We start from the raw sequence: 22,352 nt of genomic DNA, 5'->3' as shown, positions 1-22,352 counted from the left end.
TAACAGATCAAAATACTCTAAAGCATTAATTCAGCTCTAAAAAATAGTTGGCTAGCTGCATGTAAGATTAAAAACAAGCTTCTCATGCACTTGCAACATCCTGAACCATAGCTACAGTGTAAATATTACTTGGGAAGCTGTAATAACTGTCATGACATCTAATCCTACTCTTCATTTGTTGCATTGTTGCCTGGTGGATAAGGTTGCATACATTCTTTACAGTATAGTGGCTCAATACACTAACTTCCAAGAATTTCATAAAATTAAAAATCTTATAGAAATCAGAATCCAAGCAATTCACTTTGGCTAACAATTAATGGTATGGACTTTGTTTTGTTTCATGGCCTAAATAGCCAACTGAAGAAGGTCTAATGGACAATTCAAGCAAAGCAATCAAGGAAGTGACACGCGGTATTATAAATAGCAAGAACTAAGTCACTATCATGGCTAATGAAATTGTGGCTGGAGGTGACTCACTGGCTAGTAAGTTTTGCAGCTAGGCCAGGGTGAATGACTAAATACAGTAAAACCTGTGTACTAAGGACACCTTACATGGGACCAACCAAAAGTGTCCTGATTATCAAGGTGTCCTGATTTTCTAGGTCAGTTTACATGCTAAGGGATAATTTGGGACCATCCACTACCAAGTGTCCAGATTATGCAGGTGTCCTCATTTTCAAGTGTCCTGACTTATTAACAGGTTCCACTGTAGATGATAAATCTGAATGAGAAATGCCGTAGCTATAACACCAAATTATGCCAGTAAGTGGGTTTATTACAGGGCAAAGCCATTGGCCAGCCATGCACCTGAAACATGGGCACAAGTGGTGGGGTGTGCATTGGAAATCACATAAAACACATATTGCACCACACTTAAATGGCAGTCCCTTAAAAGAAAGGACTGGATAGAATCTTACCTCCAAGTTCTGCAAGTAGCCTCCAAATAAGCTGAATCTTCAATTTTTACACTGAACTGACTCAAGTGTTTGGAGGTGGTCCTTATTGTGAAATTACCTGAACAACTGCATGACTTTTAGTCACGAGTTTTCAAATATAGTAGCACCTTGGCAGCCTGCTGAAAGTTATGCCAAACCGTAGATGTACTCCCAACTCATAATGTACAAGTCTTGCATACCCAAATCTCTATTTTCAGTGCATGCATAGGCTTGTTGATAGGGTATTGTAAGCACATGCACTGAGTAATGCACCCTAGGCCTGTAACGCTTGAGTCACTTCAAAGGATTAGTTGCAGTTGGTTAGCTTCACATCACAACATTACTGGTTAAACTTGAAGGGCTTCATAAATAATAATTGTAATTGAAAGGCTTCTTATGTCTATCATTTTGAATGTATAGCTAATAAATACTTGCATGATTTCTGCTAGTCAATTTATTTTCTGCTTCACAGTGTAATCACAAACAGAAAAGTTGACCACAATTTTTTTTCAATTATAAGAGTACTTCTGGACTCAGTGGAATATAATAGTAGATTGGAACTGAGCAATATGGTGCCATAGAAAAGTGCATTGGTATAATCTCACTTAGACTCTCTGGTTATAACACCAAATTCTTATTGACAAGGGTTGTGTCTATGTCCGCTATCTGATTGTTTTGCTCCTGCAGTAAACATTAAACAAATTCATGTGAGATTGTCCAACAATACTTGTGACTGCATAGAGTAAAAACAGCACACTTTAGATTAGTAATTCTGTAAACTATTTGCAAGTTTCACAGCAAAAATAGTGTTCCAATACTAACCCCGTCTTTATTCAGTATTGGAACAACCATTTTTAAAAACTCCCTATAACGAGACAAAACGAACCTCAAATCTATAAATGATTCTAATGTTATCCACTACTTGGGACTGTGGTCTATTTTTGTTTGAGCCTAGGTAGAATTTTTGGACTATTAGTTCCGACACCATAACATAGACGGAATAAATACAGTCAGTATTTGTGTATGAATTATGCTGTGTTTAGAGAGCTATTCAAAAAAAAATTAGGTTAATTTTCAATCCTCTATCATGCGATTTCTGTCAATTGTCTATTATTTCAAACGACCAAAATAATTTTTTCTAAAACAATTTTGTGTGCACAATATTATTACAAAGTTGTGCTTGCTATTTAGTGTCAGTTATTTAGTGTCGAGATTTTTTGCTTCTTTCCCTTGAATCATCTTCTGCTTGTCTCTTTCCTTCTTTACTTCAGCTAAAAAGTTGTTCAGACCAAATGGATCCTCTTCAATGTTCTTCTGAAACTGTACTGGTCCATCTCTATGGTGGTGGGTACCCTCAAATCCTTTCTGTGGTTGAAATCTGCTAGTCTTTATTAACTTATCAACATCATCATCATAAATGTGTTTGTCAGCATTTCTGCTGGGTCGGTAGATAACCTGTACAGCACCTCCTCCATCCCTCCAGGGCTTATCATACACGTTGTATATGTCATCTTCCATATGAAGGCCTGAGTCCAATCCCTTAGTTTGGTAGAAGAGCCTTTGGTCAAACAATGCCTCCTGAGATGGTGGACCAGCTGGTTTACCAACAGCTATTTGCTCAGTGACATCACGACCCTTGGCCCTGTCTCGTTTGGCTCTATGTTCAGGTGCTCCTCCTTTCTCGTTCTCTCACCTTATTTCTCTCATAACGAAGATCATCTCTCTCCTTCACCTCATTAATCTCCTCCTCTGATATTTGCACATTTTTTATTCCACTTCTTTGCCAACTGAGTAACTTGTCTCAATGCTCTTCTTTCTGTTCCTTCATCCTCCTCACAATCTCCTCCTCAACTAGAGAATGAGCCATCAGTGGCTCATGGACCTCTTTATCAGCAATGTCCAGAGCTTGTGATAGTGTAGCCAATCTACCATCGATGGTGTTAACCTGTAGTCCTCTTGCATCAGCAGCCAGCCTTTTATCCAATGGTATAATGTAGCCTTTGTGGTTCTTCCAACTAGAAACACAGGGTGGGATTTTCCAGTCTTGCTGCTCCTTGACAGTGACCTTTCTAGTAGGAGGAGTTAATACCGAAGCAGGTGGGGAAGGAGGTCCCCTTGGTATCTTTTTGTTTGTCTTGAAGCGTGGAAGTTCCATAGGATTTCTCTGTACCTCCACCATACTGATGACCCTTTGCTTTGCTCCAGAATAATGCATAACTCCTTGGTCACTGGGAATGTACCTAACACATAGTGCTGTTTCTGCCTTCTCAGCCCTTCTCGCCGGCTGTGCTGCAGAAATCTTCTTATTCACAAGTTTCTCCAATGCCAATCTTGTTTCTTCGGGTGTCTTCACTGTCTTGGCAATCTCCTCATCATCTGGAGGGATCAAATCTAAATCACCAGCCTTGAAGTGTGTTAGTAATATGTCTTGGAGGGTAAAATGTACAACTTTCTCCTTTCCTTTTCTTGCTAATGCATCATACTTCACTTCCCCCATAGCATCAACCTCATTCAGTGACAATCCTTTATCAGCTCTAAATCTCCCCATGTTCTGTAGTATAGGTACTTCAGGAAATGCACTGCCATCACCAAAATCTAAGGATCGTGGTACCCATCCATGTCGTTGACCATACGGCGGTGCTCTGTTTCCTTGTACTGAAGTTTTCATAATTCCGGAGCTTGGTAGAATAGCTAGCTAGCTATATAGTTGGTAAAGAAATTTTTTTCTTATCCACTAGATATACTCTCCGATAGTCTAAATATATTTGCACCACTGTGCCTCATACTGTACGTTCACTACAGCATTATCTACCCGATTGTACCGTACGTACAATAACATGCGCATTACGTACACCAATGTTTCCATTACGTATGTTCACGTGCGACCATGCATCCGCTTATATATCATACAGGACACGAGATATAAGCGCATGACCGAGGAATTCATCGGTCGCCAATCAGATTGAACTCAATCAGATTCGAGAACACCTTAGTTATTCCTATACTTTCGCATGGCCAGAGCCTCCAGGAGGTCGGCATCGATTAAGCGCCTTTAAAAACGTCATCTGATTATGTAAAAGTTGATATTCTGGAATGAAATAAAATGTGTGGAATATGTTTATAACGCACAGGTGTTAGTTAATAACAGATGAAGGTAAAATCTGTCACGTTTTTGCTCAGTGTGAAATGATCTTTGCTTTGGAACTAAATGACTGGCTGGCATGGGATCATTAATTACGTACATCATAAAACATTTACAGTGTACTTCACTTTCTCCTCTGCTGTAGGGTGGGTGATTAAACCGAGAGCCAGTTCAACATTATTCTAGGACTGCATGGAAAGCTTAAAATAATTATTGTTGCAGCAGTTCTTTGGATAGCTACATTCTATTATCTAAGTCAATATTTTAAGTAAGTGCGAGGGTCTCAGATGATAGAACCATATTCAAGTATTGGAGTCACCAGGATCTTATTGTATTGTATTGTATTGTATTGTATTAATGCTTTACAGTGACCAGCACTGAAGGTCTGCAGCAACATGTGCTGCAGCCTTAGGATTACCTAACCTAATTTCAAGGACTTAGACTTAGTGACTTATAACTGAAAAGGTGTAACAGAAAAGGGACCAAAGTAAGGAAAAAAATCCCTCCAACCCCAGGAATCGAACTGCAGGTCACCCAATGTCTAGTCGGGGCCACACTTATATAGATGTTCTGTGAATGCTAGGGACCTGTAAGAGTGCGTAAAGCCGGCTGGCCTATGAGTCAGAAACGTGTAACTAAAACATGAAGAATGAAAAAAAAATCCCAGACCTGGCCCAGTGATGTTACACTTAGTATGCATGGTACACTACTGGTCATAGTCTATCAATGATTCTTTACTGTAGCATCGTAGATCCTAAACAATGCTCTATCATCAATGAAGATCAAGGTCATGCTACACAATTAGCTTCACATAGGCAGCATCCCGACCCAATACAAAAAGTGGTCTGGCTATGTCTGTCGCACAACTAGCTACATTGTAAATTCATATAGATTTTGTGTAGGTTTTGCTTTTACTTTTTGCTCAGTATAAAAATATTGATATGATCTCTTGGTAATAGCAAGAGTTAATCCATATTATTAACTCTTAGGATTAGCAGTGCCATTGCATGTCACCAGGTCTGATGGCAAGACTAAGCACCCCGTGTCTTATCCATGTGCACAAGCAATTCTTCCATTGAGATACTCTAATAGAACAGTCATCCAGACACACGATAGTGTGTCGTGCGGCCCAAGAAGCCGGCGCGCCACACCGTTAGTATATTAACAGGAAGAAAACGCAATTTTCACACCTATGTAGCTCTGTGATTCCTTATCCGATTGGAACCATATTTGCTAGAGACGTGCCGCCCAGTTAGGGGAGTCTACATACCAAATTTGAAGAAAATCGCTCCAGCCATTTCCGAGATACGAGCGAACAACATTTCGTTTTAATTTCTTCGTTTTTTTCTTCTTCATTTCGCACATTTCGCAAAATTCGCCATAAAACACGAATTCGTGCTTGGATCGGGCTGAAATTTGGCACACTTAAAGGGCTCATTAGGGGGGATCTCCGTACCAACTTTGGTAGGAATCCGATGAACATTCACGGAGTTATGACCGATTATTTGCGTAAAATAAGGTCGAAGGTCTGTCACGCCTACAGGGTAAACCCCTTGGAGGAATCAGTTGAAAATTGATATGTAGATGGAGCAACCATCGTAGGAGTACCTTTGTGTGGTTTGAAAGGAATCGGGATAAAGACCATGGAGATATGACACAAAACCCAACCTGTGTCAAAATTACGCGATTGATTTTTATGAATAAAAAAACTATTAGTTTTCGTGTCTACCAGGCAAACCGCTTAGAGCAACGAGCTGAAAATCAGTATGTAGCTGGAATAATCATCATAGAAAGTTCTTGCAGTGGTACAGAAGAATCGGATTACAAATCACTGAGTTATGATTCGAAAGGCAACTACGTGCAGCAAATGCGAGATCGAGATTCTCTAATAGAACAGTCACCCTAATAAAGCATTCAGCTGCATGTATAATTTACTCAGTTATATTACATTGCAAGTTATTCTGTAGGGAATTCAGCTACAAACAAGTCACCCTGTAGTCAGATCAGCTAGAAGAAGGTACCTAATAGAGAGTTCAGCTACAAAGAAGCCATCATGTAGAGAGTTCAGCTCAAATAAATCACCCTATAGAGAATTCAGCTACAAACAAATTGCCCTGTAGAGAGATCAGCTAGAAGAAGTTACCTTGTAGAGAGTTCAGTTACAAAGAAACAATCATGCAAAGAGTTTAGCTGCAAACAAATCACCCAGTAGAAAGTTCCGCTATGAACAGATCACACTGTAGAGAGTTCAGTTAGAAACAAGTCATCCTGTAGATAGATCAGCTAGAAGAAGTCACCTTGTAGAGAGTTCAGCTACAAAGAAACCACCATGTAAGAGAGTTCAGCTGCAAACAAATCACCTGTAGAGAGTTCAGCTAGGAACAAGTCACCCTGTACAGAGATCAGCTAGAAACAAGTCATCCTGTAGAGAGTTCAGCTAGAAGAAGTTACATTGTAGAGAGTTCAGTTACAAAGAAACTACCATGTAGAGAGTTCAGCTGCAAACAAATCGCCCTGTAGAGAATTCAGCTACAAACAAATCACCCTGTAGAAAGATCAGCTAGAAGAAGTTACCTTGTAGAGAGTTCAGCTACAAACAAATCACCCTGTAGAGAGTTCAGCTAGGAACAAGTCATCCTGTACAGAGATCAGCTAGAAACAAGTCATCCTGTAGAGAGTTCAGCTAGAAGAAGTTACATTGTAGAGAGTTCAGCTACAAAGAAACTACCATGTAGAGAGTTCAGCAGCAAACAAATTGCCCTGTAGAGAATTCAGCTACAGACAAATCACCTTGTAGAAAGATCAGCTAGAAGAAGTTACCTTGTAGAGTGTTCAGCTACAAACAAATCACCCTGTAGAGGGTTCAGCTACAAACAAGTCACCCTGTAGAGAGTTCAGCTAGAAGAAGTTACATTGTAGAGAGATCAGCTAGAAACAAGTCACCCTGTAGAGAGTTCAGCTAGAAGAAGTTACATTGTAGAGAATTCAGCTACAAAGAAACTACCATGTAGAGAGTTCAACTGCAAACAAATTGCCCTGTAGAGAATTCAGCTACAAACAAATCACCCTGTAGAAAGTTCAGCTAGAAGAAGTTACATTGTAGAGAGATCAGCTAGAAACAAGTCACCCTGTAGAGAGTTCAGCTAGAAGAAGTTACATTGTAGAGAATTCAGCTACAAAGAAACTACCATGTAGAGAGTTCAACTGCAAACAAATTGCCCTGTAGAGAATTCAGCTACAAACAAATCACCCTGTAGAAAGTTCAGCTAGAAGAAGTTACATTGTAGAGAGATCAGCTAGAAACAAGTCACCCTGTAGAGAGTTCAGCTAGAAGAAGTTACATTGTAGAGAGTTCAGCTACAAAGAAACTACCATGTAGAGAGTTCAGCTGCAAACAAATTGCCCTGTAGAGACAAACAAATCACCCTGTAGAAAGATCAGCTAGAAGAAGTTACCTTGTAGAGAGTTCAGCTACAAACAAATCACCCTGTAGAGAGTTCAGCTAGAAACAAGTCACCCTGTAGAGAGATCAGCTAGAAACATATCACCCTGTAAAGAGTTCAGCTAGAAGAAGTCACATTGTAGAGAGTTCAGCTACAAAGAAACTACCATGTAGAGAGTTCAGCTGCAAACAAATTTCCCTGTAGAGAATTCAGCTACAAACAAATCACCCTGTAGAAAGATCAGCTAGAAGAAGTTACCTTGTAGAGAGTTCAGCTACAAACAAATCACCCTGTAGAGAGTTCAGCTAGAAACAAGTCACCCTGTAGAGAGATCAGCTAGAAACAAGCCACCCGTAGAGAGTTCAGCTAGAAGAAGTTACATTGTAGCAGTTTAGCTGCAAACAAATCGCCCTGTAGAGAATTCAGCTACAAACAAATCACCCTGTAGAAAGATCAGCTAGAAGAAGTCACCTTGTAGAGAGTTCAGCTACAAACAAATCACCCTGTAGAGAGTTCAGCTACAAACAAGTCATCTGGTAGAGAGATCAGCTAGAAGGATCACCTTGCAAAGAGGTTAGCTACAAGAAATCACCCTGCTTCATCTTTTCTTCTTCCTGTAGTAAAGAAAACATGACAGGTTAAAAAGCCCTAAAGCCAGCCATAGGCCAGCTTTATGGCCGGCTTTGGGGTATACAAATAGTGAAATCTAATCCAAAACAGCCAAGCTGTGAAAAAAGAGTGCGGCCCTGAGAAAGGCTATGGTGAAAAAAGATGTGAAATCCAAGGTGGCGGCCAAGAAATGGCTGTGATGGTAGGTTAATGGTAAAAATTTTAATAACAACAATTCAGGTGAATTTGGTGCCGCTTGGTCTTGGCACAAAATTCACCTGAATTGTCTTTATTAAAATTTTTACCATTAACCTGCCATCACAGCTATTTCTTGGCCGCCACCTTGGATTTCACATCTTTTTTCACCATAGCCTTTCTCAGGGCCGCACTCTTTTTTCACAGCTTGGCTGTTTTGGATTAACAATAACAATTAGACAGAATCTCAGAATAGCTATTTCTTTGCTTTATGCTTTCTGATACATTGCTTTATGCTTGACGGTACCTTGACGCTTAATGCACTGCCTATTGGAGTATTTCAATTGTGAGTTCAGTCAGTGGAAGGGTCTAGCAAAATGTTGCTAAAAGTTTGTGAACTCCAGCAAAGTAATTGACATGACAATCTTCCATTATTATATATAGTCTATTAGCCTTATATACTTATCCTTGCCATTACTAATAAACAATATCAATACATGTATATGTATATGTTATACTATGGCACCCTTTCCTAAATATGTATATCTTTTGGTATATATTTCGAATACCATGATATCTGTAGTATAATATGTTAATACAACATCTCGTCTCCCACTTGGAAGCAGTAACAGCAATTTCTAACGTTTTTACACCATTATTAGTACTGGTAAGTAATTTCTTGTGATTAGCATGCTCAAGGAGTATGCACATTATGTTACATACAGCCTGCAATCTTCTTGAAAATCAGTCCAACAATCCATAGTAACTGTTGCTAGGCAACAAAATGTAAACCTGACCTAGTTACATGCTTTTTGGTGGTTGCTTAGCAACCGTTGCTATGGTGTTAAATCATTTCTAAAATCAGTTGTGGCCACGTAGCAACAGTTGCTAGGCAACAATGTTGTTGCTAGGTAACATGTATTGATTATCATGGTAACAGTAGTTGTCAAGTCGGACATGCCTAACTGGTAAAACAACTAAACACCATCAAAAAATTTTAGCCAATCAGATGCGTATATCAAATGTACAAGTGATATACTAATGTAGTATATCAAAAATATACCACAAGCTGCTATTGGAGCTTTTGTACAGGACACGATATTGATGTTGTATTAATGTCCAAACTTTTATCACTTCCTTCCTCGTCAAATGCAACCTGTACAATCTATGGTCCTCCCTGTTATTGAATTTGCATCATGTGTTTGCAACCCTCACACCATCATATCATGTAAATAGACTAGAGTCAAAATATTCAGAGATCTACAGTAAGATTTTGTTTCAATATAACAAGCAGCACTACTACTATGTTGAACAAACTGATTTAGTTGCACTTAAGATTTTGCAGTAATTATAAGAGCATTGAGTATGATGTAAAATAACCCTATCAACATAACCACCTGCTATATATACTTTGTACCCAGTTACCATTCATCAAGAAGAGGACTGGAAAGCTACAAGAATTGATTTTTAAGTTTTCATCTCTATAATCAGAATTTGGAACTTTTTACCATTCTCTGTGACTAACTCCCCATCCATTGATCACTTTTGTAATATTTTAGATAGCTAGTACATACAATTTAACACATCTGTGCATTAATCTGCATTGATTGCAGCACAGTAATTAATATAATAATAATAACTTTCTCTCTGGATCCTACTTAGCTACCCCTGCATGCTAAGAGTAAATCAAACCCCAAGTGATCTCTTTTTCCCCATGCTGATTCTACCCATGTACCCCTATCTCCCATTTCCACTCCCACTCCTGGATTAAATTTCAGCCTGTGCTGAAAATTCTGGCCACCATGCATTTACTGTGTACTAAAAGTAATGTAGAAAACTGTCATGTACCATATATAGCTGTAACATTAGCATTAGATAGCACATGGTTAACATTGCCAGCTACATGGAATGAATGCAGGCTATTATGCAGCACAAGGAAATGCAGCACAATGCTGATTGGATATTAATCGGGGAGGGGAAATTTTATTAATTTTAAAAAGTGCAGTACGTGGCATATTTTACAATGTTTTCATCACAGGAGATGGAGATAGTTCATTCCATTCTTTAACATTGAGTTCTTTAGAAAAAGCTCTTCATTAATAGGTCCATGGTATTAGCTGCTACAGAGTAGAGATTGATGTTTGGCTAAAGCTTGGTATTTGCATAAATAGCTATAGGTGTGTGCAAAAGTGATTATCTATACTTTGGTTTCTCTATGCAGCATCCAGCTTAAGACCGTTGCGACACTACTTTGAAAGTTAGCTAAAGAACCTTCTATCTTGCTGTTCACCTCTGAATCCTTCGATTTATTGACTACATCTATAGTTCATATGGATCCCAAAGCATACTCAAGGATTGATTGCAAGTGTGACCTTTCCGTTGCATTTCCCAAATTCTTTTTTACATCAGATTTACACTCACTAGGCCATTTTTTGTGCACTGAACTGAAATGCACTAGTGATGCTAGCGCTGTCTCATTCATGTGCCATGTTGATGTGCAAGAAAAGTCAATAGGAAATTAGTCAATGAGGATATGCACAGCAATGAAAGATTGAAAATAGCCCAGAGTTCTCAGTTCTGTTATTACACATTATATTTTTTACTGGGTAAATGAATCTATATATTGCTTGCACCCAAATGAAAATAATTATGCTTCCTACTTGATGAAATCCTTTGCTCTAGTACAATGTAAAATCCAACATAGCTATAATACTGAAGTGTTGCTCATACTCTAATCAACTCTCCCTTAAGCACAAAAGAAAATATTTTAAGCAGTAAGCTAGATTTTGACTCAGCCGATACAATAATTCCTTCCATCAGAGGTAGCTACAAGAGGAAGTTTAAAAATGACTCCCCATCATAACGGGTCACTGACAATCACTTTTATCCCAACGTGCAATGATTGAAGGTCTGCACCCAACCAACATTTGATACAATGTCAGAATTGGACATCGAGACTTCAAGAGACATAACCATACTGAATTACGTAACTTAAAATTAGCATGCACATACATACTTATGCATATAGTACTGAAAAACATGCTAAAACATAATTTAATAATAATGATTGAGCTAGAAAGACAAAAACAATGATGGTTCCTGCAATGATTGGAGCTTTTGGCTCCACTGTTAACTATAAGGAGCTTTTGAACATCAACTCACTTGTTACTGCTAGCTATTAGGAACAGAAACTATCTTAAGGGAAGTTCTTCAACTCTGAGGGTGTGAGTTACACTCCAAGTTGGAACATTTCCACCAGTTCATATAAATACATGTTTCATTTAGTTCCCATACACCATAATGATTAGCATGGCTGTTTGAAGTACATACAGAATATAATTGCAGTATTTCAACAGTAAATAGTACGCTATCTAATCTGTGCATGTAATTACAAGCAGAATAGCCAGCATGTGTTTGCTATAAGCATCACAATAAATGTGATGCACAGCAAGAATCATAATAAAAATGTTAATGCAATACACAAAAATCAATTTATTATAAATAATATATAACTGCTTCTGTATACATGTATGTATGCACTATATGCAATCATATAACATGAGTATATTCTATAACACTAAAATATGACTTGTAATTCTGAGATTAGCTCCTGAATGGAGCCAACTGGTACACCATGTAGGTATATTGGCATGTAATAATACCTGAGAGCCAACTTTATCTGGTCTCTGGTTATGCTGATATTAGGATAAGCATACGTTATTGTTGAAACGACATTAATAATTGCAGTGACAAACAAGTTTCTTTCTCCCAGATGTGTACGATCATATTTAAGATGTATGCATGAAAGAGAGTATAGCAATGCACATAAGATTCCATCAAGTAAAGGTGCAGGCAGTGATGTCCTTTGCAACAATACTCTCAGACCTTCTTGAACTGAGTAAGTGTTTAACCACCAAATGGCTTCTTGGTGCAAGGGTGGTATATCAGATTTACAATCATACATATCTATTAAAAACCTTACAGAAGCATCTGTTTCATCATAAACTTTATTGTCAATAGTAGAGTGCATCTCTGGTTTTGCATTTGCTAATGTAAGGCCATCTTTTTCTGTATAACTCAACACAAGTGAAGAAAATGAATGCGTTAGAGATGCAGTCTCATCCATGCTATTCTTAATTGCAAGCAGTCCCCTAATTGCAGGTTCATGTGTCATGCTATATGACAGAAAATAGCTGAAGAGAGAGGTTCCCAGTATCTTTATTGGTGGTAAGTCTTCTGTTGCTGTACATGAGCACAATACATGTATATCCTGCTTCATCTTCCCTGCTTTCAATGTTGCTAGTGAGGCTATTTTCTCACCTATCTTCCCTGCACAGCAACAATCAAGTATGATTAAAACATGACAAGCTTTACAACTTCCATCGAATATCCATTTCAGTAAATCATCTGCCGTAATACCTGATTTGATATCCCCAACTGTGAAATCAACTGGGACTAATGCCAATTCATCATTGTCATAAGCCACTTGCCCTGAGTACTGAAATATGAATATACCAGTTTGCTGCACTTTCTTAGCATTGTTTTTGGTAAGGACACTCAAAGCCTGTTTTGTACACATATCTTCAGATGTATACAAATCCACCCGATCACAGTTCACAATGTTACCGCTTATTGCTTCCTTCAATATTTTGGCACTTTTAGTAGCTGTATCTTCTAAGATTTTACTATGAATGCTGAGAATATTTGCATTAAATCCCACACACATAGCATAGCTTTTGTCAGGATCAAATTTAAGCAGCCAGTCTTCAGCACTAGGAATGATAACAAATTCCTCTGCCTTAAAGTAATGTTGCTCTTGGGCTCTATTAAGATACGACCACAGCAAACCCATCAATGTGACCAATACTAGACATTTATAAAAAGTAGCACATGTGTGCATGAGCTCGTATTTAAACAAATGGCTTATGACTAACTCATGACATCTTTACCACAAACCAGTATTCAACCACATCAGAGTATTCAGTATATGTTACATAATAAACTGTTCATGAATAGCAAAGTGAAAAAATTCCCATCCATACCACAAGCTGACTGGTTACTCAGCCACATCAGCACATTTTCAATGCATGGTGGTTTAGTATGCATCTATGCATATGAAATGTGAAGTACATAGCCCATGAATAACCCAGAAAAGAAATTCCCATCTATACCACAAACCCACCAAATAAACCACGTCAACTTAACATGCTATGCATGTATGATAAACATGCTTGTATCCAAAATGTGTATTGTATTGTATTGTATTGTATTAGTGCTTTACAGTGACCAGCACTGAAGGTCTGACAGCAACATGTATATAAATGAACTCGTATTTAAATGAGCTCATGAAATGCACATGCATAAATGAACCACAGAAGGAATCCCCATCTGTGCTGCAATCAAAACCATCATTTTTCAACCACATCAGCACATTCAATATATAATATTACGGTTCCATAAAATGGATGTGTACAAAAACGCATACAAAATATGAAAAAATGCATATAGCTAAGACTTGCTACGTACAATATCTGATTCCATCAATCACTTGCAGTGCTTCTGCAATCAAACAGAAAAATACATATTTAAATATATATTTATTGTATGCAAGCAATTATTTGTACAGGCAATTTAGCAATTCAGGTTTAGGTAAACATGATCTAAAAAGCTATAATTATTTTGTGCCAACCAAATAATTATTTCAGTAGGTAGTATCTACTGATCATACTTTGCCATACAAAATAAGTAGCTATATAAAACTTATAATTAATACAGTTGAGGTGTAAAGAAATTGACTAACTCTTTAAGAAACTTACACTGGGTTCCAGTATTATGTTGGGGTCACCCAGCTGTACTGGGGAATGTCTACAATAAACTGCTCACACATTATAGAATCTGTACTTCTTAACCCAGCTTTTACAAAACAAAATTAATGCTGTGCACTACATGGAGGCTGGAACCCCAGTGATAACTTGCACCTGGACTATAGTGCTGTTCAACAAGTAGGTGTACAACTCCTGTAACCGGTGTGTGCATGTGCATGTGTGTGACCAGATTTTCAAAACTAATCCAATTTGCAAATCCACACCACCAGTGAGTATCTACACTACTTTTAAGAGCAAGCTTTTCTGGGTGGTGTCACAAAATTGAATGATGATTTCTGGCCTTGGTAAGGACCTAGTTTAATGAGAGAATCAGTAGCGCACTGGTGAATGGCTTTTAACTGTTGACCACTTATGTTTTGCATTGATTTGTATCCTCTAACTACAAACAAATGGATATATGTTGATAATACAGGCTTTATACAGCAATTCAGATTTAGTAAAATAATGATACGTTTTTATCTTATTTGACACTTAAGAAATTCTACAAAATACCTATAGGTACTGTGAAAGGTAATAAATTAATTCCACGCATCTCAGATCACTACACTACCTGGCTTATATCTCAAAAACAACTGAAGTGCAATTTGGATCTGTTTATCAAAATCCAGGCACATAATTGTTGGCACATTGTAGAGTCTGGCACAGCAAAAATAGTGTTCCAATACTACATATTCTAACCCCGTCTTTGTTCAGTATTGGAACAACTATTTTTAAAAACTCCCTATAACGAGACAAAACGAACCTCAAATCTATAAATGACTCTAATGTTATTCACTATTTGGGGCTGTGGTCTATTTTTGTTTGAGCCTAGGTAGAATTTTTGGACTATTAGTTCCAACAACATAACATAGACGGAATAAATACAGTCAGTATTTGTGTATGAATTATGCTGTGTGGGCTCTCACACTTGATTATCCATATAATTATCAATGCTATATACATAATGTATACCCTTTTGATTTCATCAGCCAACACTGCAAATCCAATTGTCTTCAAAGCTGCTATTAATGTCTTCCAACTCGCATCTGTCTTGTTTTTAGTCCAATGTCTAAACATTTCTGTACAACATGTCTCAACATCCTTAGGATTATTATCCTTGATCGCATCTAACTTATCTGGGCCATCTTTGTCAAGTAGCTGCACTCCCAAATCATACCACTTCTTACCGATCTTTAGAACATATATGTTTAAGTCTTTTAAATCAGGTGGATCTGTTGAACCTTTAATAAAGATACAGCATTAATGATGCATGTATAAAATAGCACAACACATCATTCAGGGGTTTTGTGGTCAATCATATCTGTTCCAAGGGACATTTTTGAGAAACGACTGTCTCTGATCTGGGCATGCATGACTATTTAATGCTAGGGCATACAGGCCTGGGGCATGCATGAATCAATTCAGTTGAATACATAGAGTATAATGCCTCAATACAGCTATATGTATAATTAATCTGTACGATTTTTCACTATTAAGTATCCAAATTTATACAGACTCACATTATGTATATACTTAAAATTATAATTTACATTATCATGCTGTAGCTATATCATATCTGCCTTGTCACACATTCATGCTGTTAATGGAAGCGACATCTTGATAAACGGAATGGTGGACCGGAATGAAACAGTGTATTACATGAAACTTAATTGGGTCACCTCTTAATTATAAAGTTATGTTTAGTTCCTATCTTGCTTATGAAGATGTGGTTGCATGGCCCCATACTTGGGCTTGTCGATGTTGAGATATAAGCTGTTTAGTTACATTGCATCAACACAACTACATCAGTGTGCATCACTGTGTGCTCGTTGGTGTAACAAAATTATTTGCTGCATGCAAGTGGTCTATAATGTCTTTTGCATAAATAGCTGGAGTAACCGTGACAACAAAAATGGTCCAGTATATTATTATATTTGTTACTGTGCAGAAATCAAAAAGATTGTTGTGCACAGGTGTAATCATAATGAATGTTCAGGTTAGTACAAAACTCATCTAAGGTAGGGGAGTGAATTACAAAGGGGAGGAGTGTGTTCCAGAGTCTGATTGTAGAAGGGAAAAAGGAAAATTTATAAGAATCAATCTTAGTGTCAAGCTGTTTATAATATCCTTCCCTTGATGGATGATGATTAGGTATAAAATCATATGTGGGTATACTTAGATTGCCATTAATTATCTTATACATTGTAGTTATCTTAGACTTGTTTCTTCTTTCTTCAAGGGTAGGTAAATTTAATGATGACATCATTCTTGTTACACTACTAAATCTAGAAAAATTATTGTAGCAAAATCTGGCTGCTCTCCTTTGGATGGACTCAAGTTGGTTTATGTTGGTGTGGGTGTGGGTGTGGGTGTGGGGGGCCCAGACAGAGGATGCATATTCCACAATGGGGCAGACCATCATCTTATAACAATTGTTCTTAAATCAGAAACAGGGTATTAAGGTTACGACCTTCAATTGGTTCACTCAATAACACACTACTGAAGTCACACTATAATGCTGTGAATTGGAATTCTCATCATTGTACTCTCAGTGAGTTGCTCTACATGTATCACATCTGGAAAACTACGTAACAGATACAAGGTAGGCAGTACACAATGAATAATAATAATTATTATGTCATATTTTACTGAATAGCAAATGTATTTGGACATGCTGGTCTGAACCCGCAGTGGCAGTGTTTTCATAAGGCTGAAAGTCGAAGTGGGCCAATCAAGTTAATGCACTGCATGGAAGCACTAATATATATAGTCCACATAAAATTCTACCCAGACCATTTATTGGGACCTAGATGGCTAGCCACCCACTTTTGTGTGTGGGCGGGAAAAGTATTTCCCCGCCCACATACAATACAAAAGCCTGAAAGACTAGGCTATTCGTACGACGCAACGTAGTACTAAACTTATCTTGGGTGGGCAATTCCAAGTTATCTTTCAGTTTGTTTCTGTCTCTATATCCAATCTACCGGCATGCCAGCACTGAATCATACCAAAAGTCTGACCTTCGTGCACAACCGCATGCATGATCGTGAGGCATAAACGAGGGCACAAGGTACATTTGCATTAATGTGGCAATAAATACAATACTGACCTGCAGATGCTGATGACATGTCTTGATCGTGAAGGAGGGGCGTGGTCTAGTAGCGGCGGAAATAAAAAAAATTATGCTGACATACGCATTTTAACATCACCCATTAGTTTATATGTAACTTATACCCCGAACTTATATTATATAATTAGTGGTGAATCTATAAGTGTTGTGCCGGTGTGTGTGTGTGTGTGTGTGTGTGTGTGTGTGTGTGTGTGCATAGATAATATATACCTATATATATATTATCTATGGTGTGTGTGTGTGTGTGTGTGTGTGTGTGTGTGTGTGTGTGTGTGTGTGTGTGTGTGTGTGTCTGTGTGTGTGTCTGTGTCTGTGTGTGTGTCTGTGTCTGTGTCTGTGTGTGTGTGTGTGTGTGTGTGTGTGCGTGTGTGTGTGTGTGCATGGGTGTGTGCGTGTGTGTGTGTGGTTCCACCCTCCTCCAAAAAGCAACAATGGAATGACTAATCTGGTCATGAAGAAGTAGCAGTTGTGGCAAAAGCATCCGATTCCATCATTCAAGCATTCATAGTTAAATCAACACTGGAGGGAAACTGGATATGGAAACGCCTTTGGCCTATTAGTAATGTAACACAGTAACTTTAGTTAGATTATTATGCAATAGCATATAGTAACTATAGACTTTAGTGTGTGCATCAGTAAGAAACATGATACCAATATTGATGTCACTGTTGTGGACCCTGCTGGGTGCAGCAGGGGCAGATGTAGGATTTCAGAAGGAGGGGTGCTAACATGGACATTTATATATGTGCCAAGAAAGTTGATACAACTAGTGTGAGAAGCACACTCAGCATGTGGAGCATGCTCTATCTAGGGGAGTCTGGGGGCATGCCCCCACAGGAAATTTTTGCAAATTTGGCCTATTGAGATTGAATTTGGTAGTACTTTTGAGTGAAAAATGATGTCACTTTGTTTATGTGATACCATTATTCCCCATACAACTTGTCAATATAACTAAAGGGCATGCACAACCAGTAGCTAAAATTCAACCTTAGACTAACATCTTAAAGAACTAGTATTGGAAACATATGGGTATCAGCTGCACAAGATCAAATTTATTGTTTTGAAGTATAGCATAATTTACAGTCTCATGGCTCAAACTACATGCCGTCCAAACAGTGGAGAGGGTAAGTGTGAGTGGAGAGGGCGACTCACCAGTGAGTGGAGTGCATGGCACTCAGCTGTATATAATTCTCTAGCTAGGGGAGCTCTAAATCTGGTGGCATATAATATTATACTCCCGGACCCCCCGGAAATTTTTGGAAAATGGCTATCACAAGATTGAATCTAGAAGCTATTTTTAACCAAATCTGGGTACAAGATAAATGAGTTCAGTTGCAAGTAATTTTAATTTAAAAACAGAACTATATATATACACTGTTTCTTGTTATTGGATTTTAAGAAAATGTATAATAGTGGCTTGTCAAAGAGAATAAAGAGTGTATAGTTAATTGAATGTAAGGTCAAGGAGAATATTTAAAACACAGGATTGGATCTACCTTCATATGTAGCCACTGCTCTGAAGTGCAGGTTGCTATTTCAATCTAACTTTTAAATGATGGATCCATCCATCATTATAATTGTTTTACAACTAGTCTACAAAATATACAAATACAACTAGTTTTTGGCCACAACTAACCCCTTTTTAGCACACAATGATCATGACAACATAAATGCTGCAGTATCATTTAAGCTTAAGTTGAGCTTCAAGGGATTTGATAGTGCAAACTCCAAATTAAAGCTACTATAGATTTATACAAATGTAGCATGGGATTTGATCAAGTATTCCACTAAGGGAAACAAAAACAAATAGCTCTCAGATGTTGCAGCCTTGTGAACTTTATAAAAGCTAAGAAATTCACTATTATATAAGAGTACTGTTTCACTTGCAAGAGAAGCATTTCAACCCAAGAATCAAGTTTGTAGCAGAGCCTAAAAAACTTAAACTATTTGACAGAAAGGGTTATTTTTTAGAATAGATTTTCAATTAATGCATGATGTTTTATACAATTTAGTACATTAAAGGTATAATTCTTTTACCTGAAGTGATTGGTATATGGCAGGATGTTTGGTACAATGGTGAGAGTATAGCAGTGCACAGGTCTAGAAGAATAGGTTTAATTTCAGCTTACACTCTGGTAACTTCTTGAAAATTATAGTTTTAATGATGGATGTTCTATTAGAGTAGTTGACTGTTCTATTAGAGTATTTCAAATTTAGCAACTTCTAAGGTAAGACTTACTCCAAAAGTATAATTTTGAACCCCTCATAGTAATTCTTGGATAAGGTTAGCTATTCCCCTTGCTCCTTCCATCTTTTCATTGCCCATACATGTGTATAAAATGCAACTGCACCTGTACTATACAGCTTCTAGAAGCTTCCTAGCTTGCTCATTGTAAAATTTTGGAGTGGGGGGGGGGGGGGGAGGGGGGGTGCTTCAGCGCCCCAAGCACCCCCCCAAATCCGCCCCTGTGTAGTTACAGTAATTAATAGTTTTATTTAATTTTGTATTTTAATTGTCCACGCGTGCAGTCTAGCTATAGCAAGTGGTCAATGGTCAGTTTTCAGAGTGGCTCCCTGTGGCGTCCGGAGTTCCTCAGGGCTCCATTTTGGGTCCTCTGTTCTTCATCTTATATATTGATGATATTAGACACGTTGTCAAGCATTCGTCAATTAGATCTTTTGCTGATGATATTTCACTCTATTCTCGGGTGTCGTGTTATGATGATTGTTTAAAGTTACAGGAGGATTTGTCAAGTGTCTATAATTGGTCTTTGAAGTGGTATCCTAAATTAAATCCAAAGAAGTGTGAAGCAGTTAACATCACTAATAAACGCCATCCAATCAACTTTGAGTACTTTATTGGATCTCATCCAATTCCATGGTCACAGAAAGTGAAATATCTTGGCATTGTAATCAGCTCAAAACTTAGGTGGAATGATCATTGTCGATATGTAGTCAGTAAAGCTACTAAGTGCCTGAACCGTATACGCCGTGCTATGTTTGGTTGTACCCAAGCAGCTAAAGTTAGTGCTTACAAAGCACTGGTTAGACCCTACCTTGAATATGCTTGTGTAGTGTGGGCGCCGTACACAGCACAGGATATTAGTTTGCTGGAATCAGTGCAGAATAGAGCTGCACGCTGGATTAAAAGTTTTTGGGATGCAGCTGCTCAAAAATGGTCTAAGTCGTCGTCGGTTTGCATCAGTGAACTGGGATGGCCTTCACTTAAAACACGTCGAAGCTATATATCTATTTGGACCCTCTACTCCATTTATCATAAAAGAACTGCCATCAATTTCTCAAGGTATTTTCATTTTAACACATTGGCTACGAGGTCACATACTTTGACATTAAATCTTGCATCGTCAACTATCAACGCATTTCGGCACTCATTTTTTGTGACCACACCTTTTCTTTGGAACTCAATTCCTTTTGAAATTTTATCTCAAAGGACTGCTGGCAGTTTTAAGACTAGGTTAAAACATTATCTTTTTTTGTAATTAGGTTTATTGATTTTGTAATTAGGCCCCTATTTGGTGATTATTAGTTTCTCATCCACCGCCCGCATCCTTCTTAGGCTACCGCATGGTAAGCCATTATTTACTCTGCGCATGCTCAGAAGAACACGTGATACCAAACTGTTTTAATTTTTGTTGATGAACGCTACAATGCGCTATATATCACCAGGAGAACTGTTGTTTTCCTTAGCAAATTGCTGCAGTGCCAGTTGCAATCGTGCTCTATCGACTTCATCAAAGCAGGCTTTCAGTTAACTGTCGAAAAGCAGTTGGCGATCACGAAAAGTAGAATCAGCTGGTGAAGGAAATATTTGTAGTATAAGAAAGAAAGACAATTTGGACAAGGTCTGTACATCAGTGTATTAATATTATAAAATAATGCCATAATGGTAATACCCTCCCGCCCGCATCATAATAATTAGAAAGGCTGGATGAGAAACTAATAATCACCGAATAGGGGCCTTATTAAGTAGTTCATGTTCCTTTTGTATTTGTTTGTGTGTAATTGTACATGTGAATGTATGTTCTGTGTTGGGGATCACCTTGTACAGGCAGTATTGCCTTTTGTGTTACCCATCTTTGGAAAAATTGATAATAATTATATAACCAAGTACTAAGAATAATACGAAACGCGGTTAAAATTACGTCATAAATAAATAAATAAATAATTAAATAAATAAATAATTAAATAATTAATAATTAATGTTTGAGAAAACTACGAGGCCTAGAGACATGAACTAACCGGGGATAGATTCGCCTGTGAATGAAGGCACAAACGTATAATCGTCGCTCCTGTTTGTGCTGATGACTTGACCATACGTGTAATTCTATATAACGCCCAGTACCACACCCTTGCTTAATTACTTACATATTGCGCGAAGAAGATTAGTGATGCCCGTGCAGGAGAGCCAGAAGCCACTTGTGTAAACAAGAAGATTACAGAAGCCACTTGTGTAAACAAGAAGATTACAAGTAAGTTTTTATGTTTGTAACATCTCAAGTCTCCATGCCAGCTGCCAGTGGATTCACTGATTCATGTAAATAAACAATACAAGAAAACATTAAACTGACATATGCCACGCTCTTTACGATAAGCTTACAGTTACATATAAAATACAAGTAAACAATTTTGTCTTGTGCAGCTGGCATGGCGAACTTTCTTTGTGTTGGTGTCAGGCAATTCAATACGTGCTTAATCTTTTTTGCCTTCACCTGGCGTAGCTACTAGGCTCTAGTGGCTTGGCTGTCTTCCTTTATCTGGTTCATCTGGCTTGCATACGCCTACAGCATTGTGTAGCTATCTCCTGAAAGTTGTGTATGCATAACTATGGTGTGTCACCCATCACTGTGCCATTGCTACATCACTGATGAACCTTACTTAGCTCTAGTTGATGTTGATATGGATTGCTGTATATTGGCTAATAATTTTTATCTGCATGGTGATGTTGCCTATAATGTATTGCTGCATACAATACTGCAATAATGTATAGTTCTCTCCTGTATGTTTTGTATACAT

At 37.9% G+C, this 22,352-nt stretch overlaps 2 protein-coding genes and 2 pseudogenes across 2 annotated transcripts; all 4 read right to left on the bottom strand.

Moving 5' to 3' along the window:
- Nucleotides 1-2,112: 2,112 nt before the first annotated feature.
- LOC136238629 (SNW domain-containing protein 1 pseudogene) lies at nt 2,113-3,642 on the bottom strand (annotated as a pseudogene).
- On the bottom strand, nt 2,133-2,642 carry LOC136237653 (SNW domain-containing protein 1 pseudogene; annotated as a pseudogene).
- A 7,687-nt stretch (nt 3,643-11,329) lies between the features above and the next one.
- LOC136238171 (uncharacterized) lies at nt 11,330-13,215 on the bottom strand. Its single transcript, XM_066028518.1, has 2 exons — nt 11,987-13,215; nt 11,330-11,637 (listed from the first exon to the last, which is right to left on the bottom strand). The coding sequence occupies exons 1-2, from the start codon at nt 13,174-13,176 to the stop codon at nt 11,535-11,537; spliced, it is 1,293 nt and encodes a 430-aa protein (XP_065884590.1). The 5' UTR covers nt 13,177-13,215; the 3' UTR covers nt 11,330-11,534.
- Nucleotides 13,216-13,756: 541 nt separating this feature from the next.
- On the bottom strand, nt 13,757-17,416 carry LOC136238811 (uncharacterized). The gene is made up of 3 exons (XM_066029412.1): nt 17,298-17,416; nt 15,161-15,429; nt 13,757-13,883 (listed from the first exon to the last, which is right to left on the bottom strand). Exons 1-3 carry the CDS (start codon nt 17,314-17,316, stop codon nt 13,869-13,871), a joined length of 303 nt encoding a protein of 100 aa, XP_065885484.1. The 5' UTR covers nt 17,317-17,416; the 3' UTR covers nt 13,757-13,868.
- Between the last annotated feature and the right edge of the window lie 4,936 nt (nt 17,417-22,352).

This window comes from Dysidea avara, chromosome 11, assembly GCF_963678975.1.
Source record: "Dysidea avara chromosome 11, odDysAvar1.4, whole genome shotgun sequence".
NCBI classification, from domain to species: Eukaryota; Metazoa; Porifera; class Demospongiae; order Dictyoceratida; family Dysideidae; genus Dysidea; species Dysidea avara.
The sequence above is the reverse complement of the archived record's forward strand: the minus strand, read 5'-3'. Positions and strand labels throughout refer to the sequence as shown.